Source organism: Rhodofomes roseus (genome assembly GCF_022264815.1).
Source record: "Rhodofomes roseus strain CIRM-BRFM 1785 chromosome Unknown C8Q71scaffold_5, whole genome shotgun sequence".
Taxonomy (NCBI): domain Eukaryota; kingdom Fungi; phylum Basidiomycota; class Agaricomycetes; order Polyporales; family Fomitopsidaceae; genus Rhodofomes; species Rhodofomes roseus.
The window spans coordinates 314,817-335,784 of record NW_025952961.1 but is presented as its reverse complement, the minus strand read 5'-3'; the positions used below and the strand labels follow the sequence as shown (position 1 = coordinate 335,784).

The 20,968-nt window shown below is 55.6% G+C and overlaps 7 protein-coding genes across 7 annotated transcripts; 3 read left to right on the top strand and 4 right to left on the bottom strand.

The window, feature by feature from the left end:
- Positions 1-45: 45 nt before the first annotated feature.
- On the bottom strand, positions 46-4,736 carry C8Q71DRAFT_462366 (linoleate diol synthase). Its single transcript, XM_047918695.1, has 23 exons — positions 4,576-4,736; positions 4,446-4,520; positions 4,342-4,386; positions 4,234-4,290; positions 4,097-4,178; positions 3,831-4,042; positions 3,711-3,775; positions 3,440-3,656; positions 3,144-3,380; positions 3,032-3,094; positions 2,792-2,973; positions 2,674-2,736; positions 2,483-2,622; positions 2,280-2,429; positions 1,809-2,223; positions 1,521-1,743; positions 1,378-1,463; positions 1,205-1,319; positions 858-1,155; positions 681-799; positions 522-629; positions 294-464; positions 46-237 (listed from the first exon to the last, which is right to left on the bottom strand). Exons 1-23 carry the CDS (start codon positions 4,618-4,620, stop codon positions 229-231), a joined length of 3,177 nt encoding a protein of 1,058 aa, XP_047781443.1. The 5' UTR covers positions 4,621-4,736; the 3' UTR covers positions 46-228.
- Positions 4,737-5,690: 954 nt separating this feature from the next.
- Positions 5,691-7,112, top strand: C8Q71DRAFT_744201 (coatomer epsilon subunit-domain-containing protein). The gene is made up of 3 exons (XM_047922926.1): positions 5,691-5,909; positions 5,968-6,358; positions 6,421-7,112. The coding sequence occupies exons 1-3, from the start codon at positions 5,864-5,866 to the stop codon at positions 6,812-6,814; spliced, it is 831 nt and encodes a 276-aa protein (XP_047781442.1). The 5' UTR covers positions 5,691-5,863; the 3' UTR covers positions 6,815-7,112.
- Positions 7,113-7,531: 419 nt separating this feature from the next.
- C8Q71DRAFT_855100 (uncharacterized protein) lies at positions 7,532-8,672 on the bottom strand (the record flags this gene model as incomplete). Its single annotated transcript, XM_047927145.1, has 2 exons — positions 7,532-8,045; positions 8,119-8,672. 2 exons carry the CDS (start codon positions 8,670-8,672, stop codon positions 7,532-7,534), a joined length of 1,068 nt encoding a protein of 355 aa, XP_047781441.1.
- A 439-nt stretch (positions 8,673-9,111) lies between these two features.
- On the top strand, positions 9,112-11,215 carry C8Q71DRAFT_855099 (uncharacterized protein; the record flags this gene model as incomplete). The annotated part of the gene is made up of 5 exons (XM_047927144.1): positions 9,112-9,334; positions 9,389-9,740; positions 9,799-10,360; positions 10,697-11,053; positions 11,105-11,215. The coding sequence occupies 5 exons, from the start codon at positions 9,112-9,114 to the stop codon at positions 11,213-11,215; spliced, it is 1,605 nt and encodes a 534-aa protein (XP_047781440.1).
- C8Q71DRAFT_462338 (uncharacterized protein) lies at positions 11,193-12,452 on the bottom strand. Its single transcript, XM_047918694.1, has one exon. It carries the CDS (start codon positions 12,346-12,348, stop codon positions 11,470-11,472), a length of 879 nt encoding a protein of 292 aa, XP_047781439.1. The 5' UTR covers positions 12,349-12,452; the 3' UTR covers positions 11,193-11,469.
- A 2,417-nt stretch (positions 12,453-14,869) lies between these two features.
- On the bottom strand, positions 14,870-18,011 carry C8Q71DRAFT_795095 (uncharacterized protein; the record flags this gene model as incomplete). The annotated part of the gene is made up of 9 exons (XM_047925589.1): positions 14,870-15,504; positions 15,581-16,148; positions 16,203-16,299; positions 16,352-16,527; positions 16,577-16,706; positions 16,765-16,993; positions 17,045-17,246; positions 17,299-17,801; positions 17,864-18,011. 9 exons carry the CDS (start codon positions 18,009-18,011, stop codon positions 14,870-14,872), a joined length of 2,688 nt encoding a protein of 895 aa, XP_047781438.1.
- Positions 18,012-18,202: 191 nt separating this feature from the next.
- C8Q71DRAFT_721618 (uncharacterized protein) lies at positions 18,203-20,717 on the top strand (the record flags this gene model as incomplete). The annotated part of the gene is made up of 8 exons (XM_047921469.1): positions 18,203-18,689; positions 18,747-18,854; positions 18,972-19,090; positions 19,146-19,309; positions 19,376-20,117; positions 20,174-20,341; positions 20,387-20,527; positions 20,661-20,717. The coding sequence occupies 8 exons, from the start codon at positions 18,203-18,205 to the stop codon at positions 20,715-20,717; spliced, it is 1,986 nt and encodes a 661-aa protein (XP_047781437.1).
- Between the last annotated feature and the right edge of the window lie 251 nt (positions 20,718-20,968).

The following is a 20,968-nucleotide window of genomic DNA, read 5'->3' as shown; positions in this document are numbered from 1 at the left end:
CTCGCTATGTACAGAGGGACTACACAGACAACAAAGAATAGCATTGATTGCACGGATGATCTAGTGACAAGAAAAGGATACGATACTTCATTAATGCGGCTCATCAGCGATAACGTATACAGCGTCGTAAAGTTGCAGCGTTTGGTAGTACACCACGAGAGAATCCAGAGCTACATTTGAGTCCAACAACATACAGCAGTCATCAATCGATCGTGCGGGTCGTAACGATCAGTCCCACTGCAGTGTGTAGTGAGATTGGGTTCTCAATGAGCTAACTTCGAGGTGATGCATACCTGAACGACCATGGAGGTGGCCCACGGCACGAGCTCCTGCGCCGGCGAGAGGTACACGTACGTACTCGTCTTGTACATGTCTGCCTTGAATCGCTTGAGTTGACCCGATTGCCCTGGAGCGCGGCGGATGGTCTTATAGCTGAAGACAGCGCGAACAACAGAGGCGATGATCTACAGGGAGGGCTAGTCAGCAACACGGCATCTGCAGGTGACTCAACCGATGTAGACCTTAGTCGAGAACTCCGTGCCCAAGCACCGAGCTGGGCCATCCGAAGCGAGGTACCGGTCTGAGGGGCGTGTGGGGTTGACCGCTTGAGGCTCAGGGAAGGCTTGCGCCTGATGGCATTTCATCAGATCTCGTATGTCATGCATGCACAGGATACTTACATCAAGATTGGCGCCGGCAACATTGAGGAGCACAGTTTCCTTTGGTGTCAGTGATTCGTGGCCCAGGGCTGTAGCCTGCAGAGCCTGCTGGTAAGCACCACTGAAGGGAGGGTCAAGACCTGCAAATAACTCCAAGGATGAGTCCAATCCTCGCACATCATACCGAGGTGTACATACGGAGCGCCTCCAGAATGTAACCGGAGAGGAGCCGACCATCGTGCTTGTCGAGGGTACCCTTCGCGACGAGGTCCTGGACATCACGGGGCTTGTTGTCGTCGATGTAGAAGTTGACAACGTTGACGACGGCTTGTGAGAGCTCGACAGAGCACGCAATCAGGACAGCCAGCACAGAATGCGCCAGTTCATCTGGGGAGTATCCAAGGCCCCAGAGCTTCTCCAGGATCTCCTCCCTGGGGCTCCTGTCCTTGCCGACAAACATGCTCGTGATGGTGTCGAATACCAGGCTGATACTCGACTGCGAATCGAGGTCAGTAAATGTGTGACCATACGATGTGTTCACGCACCCTCTGCGCCCCACGGATGTAGTGCTTGATCTTTTTGAGGAGCGTGTCGATGTCACCCTTGACCTTCTGCTGCAGACGCAGCAACTTCTCAGCAGGGACGTCAAGGAAGAGGAAGCTATTGGTGACACTCAGGATCAATACATCATCAATCACGAAGTGCCGTTGTCACTCACGAGTAGATGTCAGCGAGGATGTCGAAGAGCTCCTGCGGAGTGTAGTCGCCCTCTGCCTTGGGGTGATCCTTCAGCTTGATGCCGGCCTATCGAAGATATGTTTGTTAGTCCTGGAACTGCAGAATGCCGGCATGTCTACGCACAAAATTACTAGCCCACTGAAGCGGAATGTACTTGAGAACATCGCGGACAATATCGAGGCAGCGGGTCTTCACGCCCACTAACTGGTATGATTCGCGCTCCATGAGCGTCTTCGTCTTATCGTAGAAGAACGCCAGGATCTGGGCTTCGTAGCCGCCGAGTACGCCCACGATGGCGCGTTGTTCCCTTGCAGCCCGGCTCGGGTTGTCCGAGGCAATGAAGAATCTAAAAACACCCGACATGCTCGGTCAGCGTCGCGCCGTGCATTCATTATTGGAACATCGACTAACCCTTGCCCGCTGATGACCTTGGCGGCACGGTCGGCATATCGGACGCTGAAGCGGTCGCTGTGCAGGGCCTGGGCGACGTCCCGGTAGGAGGACACCTCCGGCGTACGCGGGATGACAGTCGGCTTGCCGAGATCGTAGTCGCTGCGCTCGCCGAGCTTCGTCAGGACCTTGTCCATCGCCTCCGGCGTCATAAGCGGGAACCAGGTGAACGTGCTGTCTGGCGAGAACTGTTGCGGCAGATTGCGCAGGAAGAGGCGGCCGAGGGTGCTACCGCAGCCCGGAGCGTCTGAGTTGCGCTGGCAGTCGGCGAAGCCCCAGCATGTGAGGTTAACCGGCGTGTAGTCCGCTGTGAAGTAACGGTCGCCACGAGTAAGCGCGATCGCATCGCTCAGGATGGCACGGCTGATCGTGTAGGCTATGCAACCGATGGTCAGAACGGCCCGCTGTGCGTCGGCTGAGGTGGAAACTCACAAGGGCAGAGGCCAGCGCCCTCCATGACCGGCTTCGTAGCCTCGGCTTGGAGGCCGACGTAGAGCTCGAGGCGTTCGATGTCGCCATACAGCTTCTGGGCTGCGGCCGCCACCTCCTTGTTCGGGTTCCATTCCTCGAAGCTGGAGTACCCTGTGAGCCGGCCCGTCAGTGGCGTTCCCACATGCGGCGAAGCGTGTACGTACTCTTCAGGCCGAGGAACTGACGGAAGTCGTTCAGCGAGCAGCAGCCCCATTGCCTCGCGGACTCGATGCCCATGATCTCGTGCAGACGCATGACGTGCGGGGTACCCCTCGCCTTGAACGCACCGGCGGGGTTTGCGGTGCTGCCCGAGTGTCAGTGGCGCACGAACTTCTCTGTAAACACGAGGACGTACTGCTGCTGGAGAATCCCAGCCAGTTCCTCATCTTTGAAGGTTCCGTCGGGTTGGCGCTTGAGTCTGGCAGGAAACGCCGATCAACGAGTGGACTCAGAAAAGATTCAATGAAACTTACTGGCCGAACGTCCATTGAGTCGGTGACGTCTCCTTTTTTGCAAGCTCCCTCGCCTTCTTCCGGAAGTCCTCAATGGTCAACGAGTCGTAGGTCTGGCCTGGGAAAATCTGTTGCGACAGCTTGTCCACCCATTCCTCATCGGGTTGCGAAGTGGTCGCGTGCCACCGGTAAAGGCAGTTGAACTGTATCGTATACTTAGCTACCGACCGTCAACGGAGGTCTCGCCAATTCGGGACTCACCTCAACACTGCACACGTTCCCCCGTCCACGCTCGAACAGACTGTGGTCCTGATTCCTAATATCCTGCGGCGACTTTAGCACGGGGTGCTGCCGAACACGAGCACGAACTTACCTCGAATGGGTTCAAGCTCCAACTGCTCCCGTCGCGCACAAGGCCAAGAATCGCGCAGAAGTAGTCAGAGAACACGACGGTGGCGAACCAGCCACAGTTGATGAGGCGCGCGATCTGGAAAAGCTCTTCCTCCTGCTTGAGCAGCTTAATGGTGCGCTGGGGGTCATCCTTCGGGATCTGGTCCGGGTCGGTCCATTCGCCGCGCTCGTTCAGCTGCAGCAGCATCTTCGCGATGTACTACACGGCAAATCAGCACTCATGCTCGCACCTGCCGGCACTCTTGAAACAGCGCTCACGTTATGGTTCCGGTTAAAGAGCACGAGCAGAACCGAGACCGCCGGTGGGAGCAGCAGAAGTCGGTCCTCGGCAAACGTGTCGGGGTGGAGGAGACCGCGGCCGTCGCGGATTCGGATCTGATCCTGCATTTTCTGGTCGTTTCCGTAAAGCGGCGCGAGGTCGACATACGAGGATGTCTCGTTGATGTTCGGGTTTCCATGGGACGTGCGGAAAATACTGGGTAGCATACGGTCAGCTCCGCCGAAGCCGGGGACGCAGATGCAAGCCTACCTGTGGATAACCAAGGCAGCGAAGGAGAACATCAAGCTGGACAGGCCTGCGGGGTGCTTGACGAACTAGAGCGCCTATGGTCAGATCGCGAGCTAATCGGACACGGTAGGGAGAACTTACTTCTTCTCGCCGAAGAAGAGTATCGAAGACCAGTCCCGCATCGGGCATCTCGTTCCGGGGGAGGGGGTGGGCAGGTTGCGCGCTTCGAGCGTATGGCCGGTTTGCCTTACCGAGCTCAGGGTCCTGGAGGTTGTTCCCCGAGCCGTCAGCAGACCGGAATGCGTACTCTGGGCCAATGTAGGTCTCAGGCGGGTGCGGGAGGTCATCGTAGACTATGAGTTGACGTCAGGACGGACGACTGGGGAGTGAAGATCAAGTTTACTGACGCAATTCGACCACTGAATCGGAGAGCTTGGCACCGATCGCGGTGGTGGAATGCTTCGAGAGGAAGATGAGCAGATGCTCGAGCTGATGAGCAGGGTATTGTCAGCGGGGGATGATTGAGTGATATTAGAATCCATACCAAGTACTTCCTGTCGTCGATACCATTGGGGTGCTTCAACACGTCAACGAGTGCCTCCTATGATACCGTATGAGAATGAGCTTGTCAGACAGGAAGAGTAATGCATACCACAGTCCCGACATCCCAGCCGATGGTGCTGCTACCACTCTGAATCTATGACGCACAACACAATGTAAGTGAATTGATGATCGAGACTGTCATATACGACCTACCTCCTCACGGAAGTTGCGAACGAGTTTCTCAGCATCGGTAGCCGCATGTCGCGCAGCATCAGACATGCTCGCCTCCTGTGAGGAGAGACATGAGTGCGACGGGGGTAAACTTTCAAGCAGCCACACCTACCGCTGAAGACGCGAGAGTAGAGAGCCGGCTTGATCGTATGCTCATGCTGTGGGTGTGTAATGCGTATGTCGCGTCTCGCGGGTGCGGAGGTAAATGACGAGGACGCCTGGCGAGGACCCGTCTTATACGGAGAAATCTGTCCCGCGCTCATCTGGGGCCATTGTTGGATCTTGACAAGCATCTCGGGGGATGGCAGCGGGGAAGAACGCGGTTGTGTCATGGCACTTGCCTGCACCGGAATCCTTGGAACAAGAATGCGGTGCGCCTCTCTGCGCGATCAGCGCCAGCGCTCCGCGGCCTGACGCCCTGAAAGGTAGCTGCTGTAGCGAGTCTGTAACGGCCCTAAACGATTGTAAGCCCGCGAGGCTCGTGTCTTGCTCGTGTCGCCAGCCACAGCGCCGCTGATGGCCCGACATGTGCTCTTCATCACCGGCCGCCAGCTCACCAGTCGGGAACATTGGGAACCTCCCTGGGAAGACAACGGCAGTCAGCTTCCCCGCGATAACGAGGCCTGTTTCGGAACAAATACCTTGCAAGTGTGTCCAGTGCGACCACAGCGGTTCAGTCCGTTCCCTTGGGCATGTCTCGCTAGTCGGTCATAGCCACATCGTCCCCGGCTGATTGCCAACAATGTCCCTGGCAGAGGCGGCGGAGCACTGCCGCAACCACTGCGATGTGAACGAAACATTGGCCAACCGCGCCAGATGTATTGGTCCCCACAGCTCTCGAGTTGGAGGTCGGTATGCCACCGTGACAGTGCGAGGGCATCCTCGACGCCGAAAGGAATGAACTCGGGTGCTTTGGGCCACATACTTAGAAGCCAATCCAACTGATACGGCTTCGCTTTCCATCGAGAAAGGGAAGCTTACTGTATACAAATTCGTCCCCAGACCAGGCCAGTCGATCGCTTCTCCCCACCGTCTTTGGTGCCATCTCCGGCGCGCCTGACCATCCGGCCGTCGAGTAAACCGAGGAGGGCTGCTATTCTTAATGGTTAGGTTGTGATAGCGGCGACATCGAGCATCGAAGGTGCCCTCGCAGGTAGTCGCGTGTGGCGCGTGTCCGTGGATGCTAGCATGAGCAGGATGTCGTGTCTTCGTGTCCGACGCCGACGAGGAGCGTCCGCGCTGCATTCGTGCTTTGCCAAATAAGGAAATGTTACCGTGGCCGAGCGCGCGCTGACGCTGAGCTGTGCGCGACCAGGCGCCAGATTCTACTGGACTTTGACTAGATTGCGAACTAATACCCGAGCGACCGCTGACGCACCTCTTGACTCATCTCTCTGACCATGGACTCTTCGGAACTCTTCTACGTTAAGCAACAATTCCTCCTCGGTGAGTGACAGGGACTTGGGAGGCTAGCGAACAAGTACTGAACAATGTCGCGCTCCAGGTGCGTACAAGTCGCTCGTCGACCTGACGTTGCCCGACCCGAACTCGCCTGACTACACACCAACGCTCGTGTACAAGGCCCGGGCCTACATCGCTCTGGACGACCCCAAACCTGTGCTCGACCTCGTCCCCGCAGACGCGGAGGACGTCTCTCTGCGGGCTGTCTCTGCCTTGGCACGCTACACCGGCGCTACGAGCCCGGAGGACAGGGAGGCGTCACTCGAGGAATTGCGCGACCTGTGCGTCGAGATCGAGGGCGAGGACGCGGATGCGACGCCCAAGGAGAAGGGCGTCGTGCGTGTGCTCGCGGGCACCGCCTTCGCGCTCGCGAACGAGGTCGAGGAGGCCCTAGAGACCCTCGGCGTCGGCACGAACACGGACAACCTCGAAGCGTGAGTCCACCCATCCACCCATGCTGTGCGCGGCGTGACTCACAGGCGGCCGTCCCCGCCAGCGTCGCGCTCACGGTGCAAATATACCTCTCGATCAACCGGCCCGACCTCGCGCGGAAGGAGTTCGAGCGCGCGAAGAGGTGGGCGGGCGACGACATGCTCGTGCAGTTCATCGAGGCGTTCATCGGCATGGTCACCGGCAAGGACGGCTACCAGGACTGCAACTCGTTCTACGACGAGCAGCTCGGCAACCCGTCCCTCACGTCCCCGCACCTCCTCACCGCGCGCGGTGTGACAAGGCTCCTGCGCGGCTCGGTCACAGGCGCGAAGTCCGACTTTGAGGAGGCAGTGTTGCAGCGCGGTGGCAAGCCCGACGCGGAGACACTCGGTGCAATGACGGTTGCTGCTGGTCTGAATCAGTCAAAATCGAACGAAGCAGAACAATTGTGGACGTAAGTTCATCTTCTCTCTCTCATCTGTTAGGCCCCTGTTGCATGAGAAGCCCACGGGCGTGGGATGTCAGACATCCACTTCAGTGATCCGCTTCTCTGCCGTTGAACTTCAGGTTCCCTCCCTCGGTCTGGTTCGCTCTCGATGCGGCTGAGGGTGGTACGACATTGATCGGAACATTGAGACCATATTCCGTTCATGCGTCGGGGCCTTAACGCCGTGGAGTTGCCTGTCAGTATCGACTTCAATGTGTCGCTGACTCGTTCCTGTGTCGTTCATAGCCAACTCATTACGGAACACCCGGGTCACCCCATGGTCCTCGATCTCGCACGCAAGTCGGAGCAGTTCGACGAGCTGTGCATGAAGTTCACTGTACCACCGGTCGCGGCCGCTGCATAATGTAACGTGTCGGATCCCATATCTATCTCGTTGTATTGATGCTGCGGGTGATGTGTCCAACCTTCACTGAGCTCTGTGGATCTCATGCTACTGGGTCCGCATTCATATATCTCTGTTTAGTATAGCAGATGGTAGCGCGAGAAACGAGAGCGCGGAATACAGACAAGCAAGCATCTATCCTGTCAACGTCATCGTCAAGAATGACTGGAAGCATCATAGTAGCGGCGATGTGCGTGTGGTCGAGTGCCACTGTCAGGGCAGGTAAATCTTCGATCGAGCTGCGGCAGCGGCGTGCATGGCGGCCATGCGACGGCGTTACGCCGCTCATCGCCCACTGGGATGCTCCAAACCGACCACGATCTTCTGGCCCTTAAACCAGCCCAGCGGGTGGTCCACATCCTCGACCGTGATGTGTAGCCTCCCTCCGCATCCCAGCGACCTCTTACTGCGTTCTGCTGTCGGCGCGACGGTGAGTTTTTGGGCGGTAGTCGCAGTTGGTGATGGCCGGGCTTTCTTGTTCCCGCCCGCAAGCCAATTCGCGAGGGTGCTCTGCGTGCGCTTGACAGGCTTTGCAGTTGTGGCCGGTGATTGCGAAGGAGGAGGAGTGATGTCCAGCTTGAATTTGAACGTTTGCGAAGCTTGTGTTGGTGTGCCCGTCAGCGCCGCAGTGGGGATTGGAAATGAAGGTGTCGGGGAGGGATCCGGAGGGGACTCAGGGGAGGGTGTCGGCGCTTGAGGAGGCGGGGATGGTGCGAGCTTGCGGCCGCGACTGCAGTCGCACTGGTATGTCTCGGTCCAGCAGCCGACTTTGTGTTGCCGTGCACTGTCCGTCATCTCGCTGGGTCCCAAGAGTCAACATCATTACTGTTTATCACTGGAGTCACCAGCATTAGCTCGAGCTACCTACTTACCTATGTGGTAGCCTCGCGAGCCTCCGCAGATCCCTCGATACGAGCTCGACGCGTTTCCACAAAGGAATTTTGGGATCCGCTACAATGGAATACGTCCCATGAAAGTTCACGTACGGCGGACGCGTCGCGGATTGATTCCACGCGTCATTGAAGCTATTGAGCGCGGCTGCGAGCGCGTCCCAGAGGTCGCCACACGATTGATAATCCTCGCAGTCCTCGCAGGCGTCGAGGCTGGTAGAGCTCGACTCCGAGTCGGTGCAATCGTGAATTTGATCGTGAAGCGTGTGATCGTCGGACGCTTTGCGTTTCCCGAGAACGGTTCTATCCTCCCAGCCCCCGGCCGCGGGTGGCACATGGTCTTCTGAGCTATCAACCTCTGAGGTTTGCGCTGGAGTCGACGTGAATGGAGGTATAGGAGTCTCATAGACTGCCTTCGTGTGCGTAGGTTCCATATGTTCGTCGTATTTAAAACCCCTGAATGAGGACTTGATGGGCTTGGGGACTGCGCTGCCGAGTGCGCTGGCGGGCGGTATATCCAGGGCAAAAGTGGGCATGTAGTGTAGGGGAGGATGTAACATATTTTAAGAGTGCGGATTTCTGAATGAGGGGAGGATTGGTAGCGCGAGGCGGGATTGGAGGTAGTGTGTCGCGTCGAATGGAGAAACCGTGCGTAGTAACGCGTCCAACGCGGTGTGACAGACGCGTTGTGTCACGTCTCGTGACCGAGACAGGTCGCGTTCACGGCACGGTACGCGCGGCTACGCCATAGTAGCCGCTATGACTCGACATCCGTCGACCATATGGGCCTGCCATTCGGTGCTGCGGCAGTCCTAGTCTACAGTTATCAATGTCGTTGTTTCATGGGTTGTCTCCGATTGCTTGACCTCTACGCCGCAGCGAACCTCGCTACTCATCAGCCTGTCTCAGTGTTCGCGGCGGCGCTGTGACTTCGCTGCATAGTGCTGTCCAGTCCGGCAACGGATTTCCAGGACTATGCTTTGGACCAGATTCGCCGAAGTGCTGCTTGGGGCCGTTCTCAGCACCTGTGCCAGTGTCCTTGCTTCGCAGGTGCCATTCACGTCTGTCGATGACGCTACTCTATCATGGTCATCGCGTCCATGGAACGAACGGGCAAGCGGAGACACATCCGGCAACCTCGTTTTCCAGTCCCTTGCGTCTCTCCTGCAGATGATGCCGAACTCCAAGTATCCCATCGGTACATACCTCAGTCCCAGTTGCTACTCACGCAGTCACTGACTTTGAGATCTAGGGCATTCCATCGCACGAGCGACCATCCCGCAGGGCACTCTGCTTCACCACGGGAGACATGTGGGTGGCTGTCCATCCATGGACTGGATCGCGTTCGACCCCGAGCACGCCATGTTGTTCGCCTTCGGTATGAACGGCACCTTGCAGACGTACATTACCACGCGCGACCTGCAGCTCGTGTACTTTGACGGCAGCAGCGGAAATGCGAGGGGCGGTACGGTCGATACGCAGGATATTCTCTTCTGGGGGGAGCCCGGAAAGAGGGAGAAACACGAGTTGGATAGACTGGTTGATGGATGTACCTGGGCAAAGCAGTACGGGATGGACGGAATCCTCAGGATGGAATTTGATTTGTGCGTTCCCCGACTCCTAATTACTCTGAACCTGGCCCGATTTTTTATTTTGGAATAGTGAGATCATGTACTGCGATTTCTCGCAGGGCCTGGAACTCGTCTCTACCATGTCCAGCATCAACCCCTGGGCGGATGACGATCCTTCTGGGCTGCCATCACAAGGACCGACACTCCCCGGTGGCCATTGTACTCCAGGCGCAACATTCCACGGGCTCACGAAGGAGAGTCTCGACGCAGAAAACTTGCAAATCAGCAGTCAGACACTCGGCATACCCCCCTTCTCGTACCCCAAGGGATGGAAGGGCATCCTTCCTTCTGTCGACGTACAGGCATTCTTCGCGGGGACGTGGCACAACCGCTTTCCAGGCGAGACCCGCGTGCGCGTTGACCCCTCGAGTTTGATCTCCCTCTTTGATCCCGCGCTGACTTCGCTCGCCGAAGCGCGTCGCTCGATGACACGAGACCAGTACAGACCAGCAAACATCTCCAAGGCGGACATGGCCCGTTGGCGCGCTGACATCGCGGACGTCATGGCGCGGGACCTGACGGTGAAGAGCGCAATAGATTGGCAGAGCCTCGCGCGAGTCATTCAGGAGCGCTTTGGGGACCGGGAACGCGGAGTATGCAGGATTTCTCCTTCTCTATTCAATTATGCCTATTTATTATGATCTATGCACCCCCGTATTGACGAGCAGAACCAGATACATAGACGCTACTATAGACCACAGAACGACAACGACCCATTACTACCTACTCCTCCAGACATTACTCTTACCAGTACAGCCCCGGACTGGACGTCGACCTGGGTGGCGCGTTTTAACGCCCACTACTGTACAGGCCGGCGTCCGCCGCGTCTTAGCACATGCTTGCTTGTAGCGGTTAATAAATGCAGAGATCATCACCTGCCGTATATGCGGCACCTACTGCATGAGCCGGCGACTAATGTCACCGTGCAGCTGGCAAGGGTGCGCAAGCAGCTTATCGTCTCGCTCATACCGTACATGCCTCGCGCAAACATCGGGAAGCCGGAGTGGTTCGCCGCGATCGCGCGTAACTGCGCGGTGCGCTTTACCGACCACTTGCCTCGAACAGGGTTCACGAAGCAGGAGCACCTTCTTTATCATGCCGTGGAGGAAGTGCTGCACGAGATCTGCCGAGTATATACGGAAGCATGGGTGGATGCCTTCGACGCCGAGAAGCCCGCAGCCCTCGTTCAGGAACTCTTAGCCAAGTGGAGAGACGAGTTCGATTTACTTATGGAGTGGCTTGACTGGCCGGTGTGGATCAAGTGTGATCCTGCGTGCGGAGTGGAAGTGAGTACGGTACATTCATCACTGTGCTGTGAGCTGAATGAGAGATCGTAGGAGAGTTGCTGGGTGCCGCAAGGCCAGCCATGGACGCCGGATGGTGATCATGAGCCACGCTGCATTCGGATGGATTTCGAAGGATTCGTACCCCCGACAGGCCTTGAGTAGAGTACTAGTAAATGCAGTTTGATGGTTGGATATGTATCGTGAATGCGAGGTACGCAGTCGTATCACCCTATGAAACCCATCTGACCATCTGATCTGCGCAGTAATGCACTCTTTTCCAGGATTTATATTTATTGGGATGTTCTCTATCATCATTCTATTTGACGCCTTCACTATCATACCCTTCATAGACAGCATCCGCATCCGAATCGTCGTACGTGCCATTTTCGACGTCCTCATCACTCTCCGAGCCGTTACTACCCACCGGGCCCATACGGCATGAACCCGGACAAGTCGCGCAAGTCGTCGACCTTCGCCATGACCATGTCCAAGTACAGCTCCCCATCCCACGGCGTATACGACGAGTCAACGTAACGGGACAATTGAAGGTCGCCTTGTAAAGGCATAAACTCGTCCAGCTCATCAGCATGCTTGATGGGCGGAGAGCGTGTTATTTCGATCCGCTTCGGCGAGTGGACCCTGTCTCTGTGGTCCATGTAGGAGTCAAAATCTAGTACATATTCCCGGGGTCGCCGAACCAGCATTGGGCCACGGCTATCATCGACGGCGCTGGCGTAGGGTTCGCATACCTCAACCTCGTCGTCGTCGCCGTCACGAACGGTGATTGAATCGGCATCGTCTTCGAGTTGTAGCACAAAGTCTTCGTCAAAGGCCATGTCTTTCTCGCCGTCTCCTTCCACCACGTCTTCTTTGTCGTCGTCCGCACCGTCCAGGTAATCCTCCGCCGGGTCCTCGTCGTCATACTCCGCACCCTCCTCCACGTATGCCCCATCTTCTGCATCGTATACAATGTCTTCGTGGTCGGAGTACGTGTGTTCTGCGTCGGAGCTGTCGTCATCTTCGTACTCCTGATCATCTGCGTAGGACCTGGCAAGATTGTCGTCGGCGTCAACTTCATGTTCATCGTACTCTCCGACGACATCATCGTCCGCGCTGATCCCGTAGCACGGAGCGGGCAGCGTGTGCGAGACGTCGACCCAAATTTCATCGTCGCCCAAACCTTCGAGTCGATATCGCCAGGGGCAACGCGATCTATGTGGGGATAGGCAACCCCCCTTAGCTGGACGGCCAGCGTCTATTTGTGCCGGGATCACGGCCGTGTAATCTGGTGACATCTAAACGAGCGATAGTGCAATATCTCATCTTATCGTTGTCGTGCCGATCACACAGAACGCGATATCGTAGATAGGCATGGTACATAGTGCTAGGAGGTATCGGTGTGCAGTGGGAAAGAGTGGTAACTGTATAAAATGAGTGCTGGAGGTACGTTACATGGATTTTCTGAATTATAGGTATAGATAAACCTGTTGTATATATGCAAAGTCACAAGTGGATCGTAGAGATCCGCCGGCGGTAGGTAGAATGGGGGATTGTGAAACTCATCGTTTTGGGAGTACGAACATCGGTCCGCCCACGCTCGAAGCCGAGCTCGTCGGGGTCGGGGCGGAGGTCGATCACATCGACGTCAGTGAGCTGCTCATCTGCACTGGCAAGAGCGACGCGGCTGTCTCGTCCTCCGCGGTCCAAGTCCACCAGTGAGCGCGAGCCTTGTGCCATGCCCGCGCGGTGCTTGCCAGGTACCTGTGATCCTCTCTTGACTGGCCAGTCTTGGTAGGGTGTGCAGGCGTCGGGAGCGTGAGCACGGCAACGGTGCTGGCCGCGCGGAGGGGAGCTCCGGAGAGCGGGGGCCAGGGCAGCTGCGAAGTTGTGGCTGCCTGAGAGTCCGAGACGGTGCCAGCAACACAGAGGTTGGTTCGATGTATGGGTGTGGGAGCCACACTGCAATTGGTGCGAGACGTGGTGAGTGTGTCGTGCGAGTAGAGCTAGAGACTGCCGCTGCCGTGGTGGTAAGGATCCAGTAGTATTAGCAGTGCTGGTGAGTTTCGTTTGAGCTCGCCGCCCGAATCAACCTTCTTGTCCCCGGTGTACTAGACGTCCCCCTCGTTCTCCTAGTCAATACTGATGTCCATATTGATGTCCCGCGACGCGCGCTGCTTCTGCTTCAGGCCAGACACAGATCCCGCGACGCGATCACGAGAGCAATGCGCCGGGCAGGCGTCCGCAGCGGCTTCAATGTACGCACCTTGTCGATGAGCTTGAGATCTTGAAAGTAGGAAACAGTTTTGACAAGCACGTCCAGCACAGCCTCTTGAATTTCTGGCATGTCACACTCCGCTCGCGAGTCCCTCCGCAAATTCAACCACTCCCGCATCGGAAGGCCCGCCAGACCAAGATCAGCCTGGCAGACGCCTGTGACACTGTGTGCACTTATCAGTGAGGCTGAGCAGGAGAACCCCTAGGAAGCCGGCGAAAAACGAGGCAAGACGAATGCGAAGGGCAGGATGGACTCGTGCCAGGCTTGCGGCCGCGACGGGTCACGGCGCTGGGCTTGTATCACTTCGTCGCCAGAGTTGGAGTGGAGTGCGTCTGGCAAGCTGGTCCTAGAAACAGCGCTATTGCGAAGGATGGCACTGGCCGGCAGTGAGTACCGTCACGGTACCGCCGTCGTGACACACCGAGGTCCACGTCGATGCGGTGCTGGCAACACAGTTGCACACAGTGGTAACGTGAATATGACTCACCGTGTTGCCAACGATAACATGGGTTCCTCGTCGGAAGGCAATTGCCCGCGTTATAAGTTACTTGCAGCGCAGACATCCAGCATCCCAGTGGCACACGTACTACGGCGCTTGGGCGATGTATGGGGACAGGCCGCTTATGTAAGCTGTACCACGAAGTTCAGACTCAAGAAACTCACCAATTCGCACCTGACGGTTATGAGAGAAGTTGAACCAACATTCATGGACTCAATCTAAAAGTACCCCAACTACATTGGATAGCCAACGTTGAGCATACTGACAGGGGACACGCACATGGCAGCCTCATCCCACACGGGCGCTTGATCTGCGAACCTCGAAAACGGCACCTTTTGTGTGGTCTCGCAACAACAACATTTCACCCATCCAACTTTCGGGATGACCGTTTTTTGATACGACGAGTCGAACCTTCGTTGCCAAATTTTCACTGCTTCTCATTTAATGCACAATCTCAGCATGCATATAGCGAGATCAGTTACTTCTCGACACACAACAAAAAATCAGCAACCAACGTTTTGCTTAGAATCCTTATCGTAAACGCACTGTGTACAAGATCTACGAATAAAGCCGCTGTTGCAGACCACAGTTTTCGGTACCGTTTGCTGCTCACTGTGGCGCCTGATATGAAGACGATCGCTGGACTATCTGCAAGAGATTATATGGCATCTCGGCACGATGGCCAGCTACCATCAATCGTGTCCGCTTCCGTCCTCGGGCGCTTGGCCGCGCGCTAAGGCCATTTGGCGGGGGCGTTGCCTATCCCCAATCTATGGCAACTAAAAGTGAGCAGCCTCGTTGCCAGTCACAGGCGTGACAGATCGTGATCCAGATCTTCCAGATCGTGATCTTATCTTGCCATATCAGGTATGCAATCGCAGCCCGGTGACACTCTGTCCACGCTGCATCAGGGAGTCGGACAGTATCTGAGCATCTGACAGTCTGACAGATCTTGCTCAGGAACGTCAGTAGGCTCAGGTGAATCAGTCTGCTCAGGGCTCAGATTTGGCCGTCAGATACCAGACAACGGGGAAACAGTAGACTAGATTATGTATTCGTGTAAATGGTAATCACCGTACTTGTTTACGTAGAAAGACTCAAATACATCTAGAGTATACGAGAAATGGAAATCAAGTGGTATATCAGCGTCTCGATACACAGCAGTAAGGTGTACAGCACGGAAAACACTGTCCAAGTGAACAATCGATGACACCTGCTCTCCATCAACACATTCCGGCTGGACTACATACATACCAGTCGGGTTGTCTAGCTCGGCATCCACCCTTTCGTACCAGTCAACCAACGCACAAGGGTAACGCATGCCATGATACGTTATGGCCATGAGGCCCTTCACCCGTGCAACAGCCAGCCCGTCTAGTCCCGGCTCGTCGGGATCAACATTGAGGAGGATTGTGTCGAAACGAGGATGACCGCGCCACGACGGATTAGCGCGGATCGTTTCGCGGTGCATGCCACCAGTCCCTGACAGTTCGCTTGGGGCGTAAAAGGTCGCATATGCTGTGCGGTATACAGCGATCTTCCCATCGAATTTGGGGCATTCAGAGAGGTCGACTGCACTTGAGTCGACCTCGGCGTCATCGGGAGCGAGCTGATCAAACAGGAAGCGCCGCACAAGTTCCTGAAGATGAGGCTGGTCGTACTCCGCCGCCAGACGCTCTACATGACGCATGTACACTGGGAATGCGATAGCCGTTTGTCAAGATATCACGATTAAGTGTGATGGCGAGCTCACCTTGTCTTTTCGGCAGCTCAACAGTCCCGTCGAGGTCTCCCTCAATATCGACTACTTCATCCTCTGGCTCATTGAGGTCGTCGTCCAGGTCGTCGTCCAGTGTTAGAATAGCAAGGTTCAACGCGTCTGCGAGAACATCACCATCGAGCATTTGACGGCTCGTGAAGCATGAGCGCGCCGCACTGAGCTTGTCCAGACGCTGATTTGTACGGAGGATCTGCGGCAGAGGATTATTCTTGCTCGACGCGCGCCATGGCCGTTTGACCGCGCGGATGTGCTTTGACTCGGTGATCGACGAGCAGATACCGTTTGGGGAACCAAACAGTCGGATACCCGTGATGTAGTGGATAAGAGCGTGCTGCCGTGGAAGTGAGAAGCCCTCGGGACGTACACCCACCGTCTCAAAGATGACGCGATGGGTGTGGAAACGGGTAAGAGCCTCTTCCATGGCTGCCAACGACTTGTCATCGTGGGCTGATCGTCGTGCGAGGTAACAGAAGTCGAGGTACGCGGCAAAGCAGCGGACCATCTCATCAGGGACGTGTCCTTCTATCGCCGATAGATACACCTGCCATGAACTCAATCAGACCAGCCACGTACTAAGCTACCTTCCAGAACGTACCTTCATCAGGGCCTTCGAATCATTACCTGTCCATTGCTTGAAATTACGGCCTTCCGGAAACCGGCGGAGGCCAGGGAATTGAGGCGCAGCCGCGATTCTGTCAGGCAGTCAGCATCCGAAGTACTTCCATAATAGGCATCAGTACTTACCTTCGATCAATGTCGTCCATCCGACGTCGAGCCTCTATCTTCGAGTGCACGTGGTAGAGGTATTGTTCCACCCAATCGACGAGATGGTCCTTGAATGTTCCCTTGATCAGTTGGTGAAGAAGGTCGGGTGTGAGGAGCTCGTGAATGTCGGCGCGGGGGAAGTATGCAGTGAACGGCTGGCTCGTTCAGTCAGAATAAGAACAATGGCAAACTTTTGAAACGTACGATCACATTTGCATCAATACCCCACATTGTCCACAGAGTCTCGACATCAAACGCGTCGACGACATGGGCAGTGTGTTCATGGCAGCGCGGTTCGCCGGCCTTATGCAGATCTTCCGGAGGAACCAAGCATCTATCGTCATTGAACGGCATCAGTCTTACCGTAAATGGAATTAGTAATCAGTACTTACTTCGGGCACCACCCTTGGACGACTCCAGAAAGTACGACCTGTTCAGGATAATCAGCAATAAAGGGGCCAAGCTCGTATATTACCCGGCGGAAGTGCCCATCCGGGCATTGCAGCACATCGTGCGTCTCCATGTATTGTTTCAGCGGCGACATGATCTGCGCAAGGGACGCGTGATAGAGTTGCTTGCGGAAGATCCGGAATTCGTCCGTCTCGGCCTCCTCTCGGGATGCTGCAGGAGATATTAGCAGCATTCAACAAGATAACCAACTCAGCTACACACCTTTTGGGATTGCTAAGAACGCAATTGGGATGATCGCGTCCTTATGAGCACGTCGCATGGAGTTGTCCACATTACCTATGGACATGTAAACGGGGTGGAACTCTGTGTGTCCGGTCCCAACCGAGACCGTTGTCTTGTCCGCCCCCAGGATGATTGGCATCAGCATTGACCCATGCGTCGCAGGGTCGGCGGCGATTTTGGTCTACACGGCTAGAATCAGTAGTATACATATCTACAAGACACGATGCACGTACCGCTTGCTTATAGGCCCATAGACCCGACATGACGTTCGAGAATCTTGGAGCTCCGGGTGCACAATACTCTTGATACGGCGTCGTATCAAATTTCCCGTCAAATTCTTCATTTCTGGATATGTTGTGTGCGACCGTCCTTGGATTGCGGCAATGAACGACAAACGTTCCCCGCTTCCATGACGGAGAGTCGTCGTCAACTGGGCCTGTGTACTGTAGGGTGAAGCTTTCCCAAGGTGCGTTACCATACGGAATCGCATCGACCGTTGCGAAGAGCTCGTCTGAGTCCTCGAATGGCGGATCCCCTCCACCTTGGGTCGCATTGTAAGCGGCCTGCGTCCGCAGCAGGGCGTTGATATCTCCTATAGAGGTCTGCATCTTCTTCACAATCAGGTCAGCAAATTCAAAGGCAGGCCGGTTCTCGAAGGGTGCAAAGGTGATGGGCTCCTTCTCAGGCGGTGGAGCCCCGGGCGCAAGAAACAACCCCTGTATATCGCAAGGGAGCCCTCCAGTACAGTGATCTCGTCAGCGATCTGGGTATGAAGAGCATTACAGATAGTGGACGTACCGTTCAAGTATGGGTGAAACCGATACGTTGCTCGGAGAGGGACCCGCTGTAGACGTGGATGGATACGCGTACGATGAAGTGAGTACCCTTTGCGAGATCGGAACGGCTTCCTGCATGGCAGGCACCAGTACTGGTGAGCGTGGGGCATGTTGGCCGGTGTAGAGCGTGAGTCGTGGATGGACTACTACAATGCCAAGGTAGAGACGGGATCGAGCAACATAACCAAACATGTTACAAACAATGTTACGTGGGCAGACCTTCGCTAATGATTTTCTTCAGCCTGGCGTCAACTGACTGACCTGCGTTTGCGCACCTTTCCTGCCACCTGACCGTCTTTGCATGTCTATCTCTGGCAACAGTCGAAATCTCAGGTCTAAAAATGCTGTCGTTCAGAACGCTCGCCAATCCCATGACGACCTTGAGCACGACACACCTGTCGACGACGTCACTGCGGACATGGCTGAGCCAGACAACGGCCAGTCTGACGATGATCCTACTATTCTAGCTGCCAGCGAACCCGACGAGCCTCCAAGTCGCCGGTACTCCACGCGCCCAAGCAACAACCCTCATCCCGCACTCGCTGCTGGTTTGGCCAAGCGAAGCCAGGCTGATATTCGGAAGGAAGCCCAGCGGAAAAGGGACGAGAAGGAAGCCGAGTGGAAGCGGAAGGAAGCCGCTGGAGAGAAGCGTCAGCTGGAGCTAGAGCAGAAGCTCCAGAAGCTTGCGGCCCTAGAGCAGGAATTGAGGACACGTCGGGCGGTAGAGATGGCTGAGCTGGTCTCCAGTCGCCGCGATGTGCCGGAACCTGGTGAGGATGAAAGCGAAGGTAAGTAATTATGGATGGTGACGTTTGGACAACGCTGACTGTTGCCCACCGCATTAGTTGTGATCGTGGACTCGGATAGGGACGTGCCGGAAGGGATGATCGCTACTTGCAATACCTCTGATGAAGAGAACACCATGAATCTGACGGCAAAGGAGATCAATGAAGGTAAGAAGACGCACCATGTGGTCCTCCGAGAGCTACTCACATGTACTGATGGCACAATTGTCTTATCCGGGCGCGGCATTAAAGATGGATCGGATCCGGATGACGACGACTTTGTAGATGAAGGTCGTGGCAGACTTGAGTCTGATGACGCGCTAGCATCAGAGGATTCTGACGTTGACGTTGATGACGGGATACTGTCAGGACAGAAACGGAAAGCTAAGAAACCTCCGGCGAAGGTAGAGACTTGATGTCAATGTACCGAAGTGCTCACTCATGGTGTGTAATTCATAGCCACCGAAACCGAAAGCACGGAAGAAGCTCACACAGAAGGAAAAGAGGCAAGAGTTCTTGCGAGAGGCTGAGAACGCGAAGGGCGTGCAGCGGGCTGTGGCGGGAGAGTCCACTAGTCGTCAGAATCGGGCTAGCGAGCTTGAGGCGTCGGCGAGAAAGGCAAAGTAAGTACACTTGTATGATTGCAGATCACACTCACTGATAACTCCCCGTGATACACCCGGAACAAGATCCAAACAGCCGCCATTGACCGCAAAGCAGCCCGCAAAACCGAAGTTGCAACCTAAGTCAGGCGCTGCGAAGAAATCAGGTCCATCGGCGCCGAAGTCTAAGGCGCCTGCACTCTCGCTCAACCTCCCCACTATGGGCTTGAAAGCAGACTGGAAAGCTGTGGTTGCTCGCCGCTTCTCTACCCCCGAGCCATCTGCTCAGCGACTCTCCTCATCTGCTGCAGGCTCCTCTGGCCAGGCCGCTACTCCAACTCCACGGCTCGGCGGTGCAGCTCATCGGACCGCCAACGTGAAGCGTTCGAGGCGCCAGGATTCCCTCGAGAATATTGGAGGCTTCACCGATGCCGACGTCACAGTTGGTATTGGCTCACTTTCATCGTCTGTCGTTCAGCACCGCCATAGTGGGCAGATGGTCCGGGTCGTGGGTGGAGTGAACACAGAGGAGGGAGACGGCCACTCCGGAACGGCTACTACAAAGAAGCGACGCGCTAAGACCGTTGTCTCGGACGAGAAGTCGCTCGCTGTTCAGTCATTACCTTCCTTTGCAGAGCATCATTGGAAGTCGACATTCGTGCCGACCATGCTTCAGATGCTCAGGCAGACAGAGCGACCCTGGGTGTATGCAAGTGGGAAGACACCTGCCGAAGATAATCTCTTGATCGACATCGTCCAAGGGCTTGTCGACGCGTTCTGGCCCGAGGAGCAGTATCACGTCAACGGGAGTGATAAGATCTACAGAATCGTGAGTCTCTTTCGTTGTCAGTTCGGCTGCCGAGGCTGAAATACGTTGAATGATAGGCACGACAGGCGGTCGTTGACTGGCGTGCGCGATTTGTGTCGCGCACCAAGTCTTTTGTCAAGAAGAGTCTGGAGAAGCAGGGGTCCTCTGAACAGATCGCCATCTTCGTGAAGGGAGCACTGGTGCGAAGTAACGGGGCCGCGTTTTGGGAGAGATGTGATGCCGAGGTAAGTAGCAGTTTCATCGCTGTACCTGACTAACATCGACTGCAGAACGGCTGCGGCGTTGGGGCGCTCAAGTCGCGATACGTACTCAAGTCATTTGCAACCCACCTTGCTGCAATTGAGGGGAGCCAGCTGAAGGAAAACGACGTGAAGCCCGCTCGCGGCGCCCTAGCCCTTGCTGCTACTGCAGTATGTGGCATTATTTCCATCAGGAAAAAAGAGGTTTGCAAAGTAGACCAATATTGTCTACATAGTAGTCATTGCAGTCTTAGCATACCCCCTCATACATAGCTACACATAGTTGTCATTGTAGTGTCTGTAGCACACTGTAGTACACTGTAGTCACCAGGACTTAACAGATAGTGACATATGGCACTAGGCCTAGATGGCATTGTATGTCATAGCGCAGTACAGGCACTGCTACTGTATTATAGCTCATCATCATACTTCATGTTTGTTCCCATGGATATCATTGTCCAATAGACTATTACGTGGATTCGAGTATACTAATCAGCAATACTACAATCGCTTTATAATACCATTACTACTATCTGATAGAGTACTCGGGAATCGGGATGCAGCAGACTCAACGACAGTGAAATTGTGCAGTGGCAAAAGAAGATTAAAGGG

Excerpts from the sequence above, each read along its gene's own strand:
- C8Q71DRAFT_462366 (XM_047918695.1), bottom strand. The coding sequence starts at position 4,620 with ATGAGCATACGATCAAGCCGGCTCTCTACTCTCGCGTCTTCAGCG. Across the intron at positions 4,387-4,445 it reads TTCGCAACTTCCGTGAGGAG|ATTCAGAGTGGTAGCAGCAC; the intron begins GTAGGTCGTATA and ends TGTGCGTCATAG. Across the intron at positions 1,744-1,808 it reads AAGGTCATCAGCGGGCAAGG|ATTCTTCATTGCCTCGGACA; the intron begins GTTAGTCGATGT and ends GGGTGTTTTTAG.
- C8Q71DRAFT_744201 (XM_047922926.1), top strand. The coding sequence starts at position 5,864 with ATGGACTCTTCGGAACTCTTCTACGTTAAGCAACAATTCCTCCTCG. Across the intron at positions 5,910-5,967 it reads TAAGCAACAATTCCTCCTCG|GTGCGTACAAGTCGCTCGTC; the intron begins GTGAGTGACAGG and ends GTCGCGCTCCAG. Across the intron at positions 6,359-6,420 it reads AACACGGACAACCTCGAAGC|CGTCGCGCTCACGGTGCAAA; the intron begins GTGAGTCCACCC and ends CGTCCCCGCCAG.
- C8Q71DRAFT_462338 (XM_047918694.1), bottom strand. The coding sequence starts at position 12,348 with ATGTCACCAGATTACACGGCCGTGATCCCGGCACAAATAGACGCTGGC.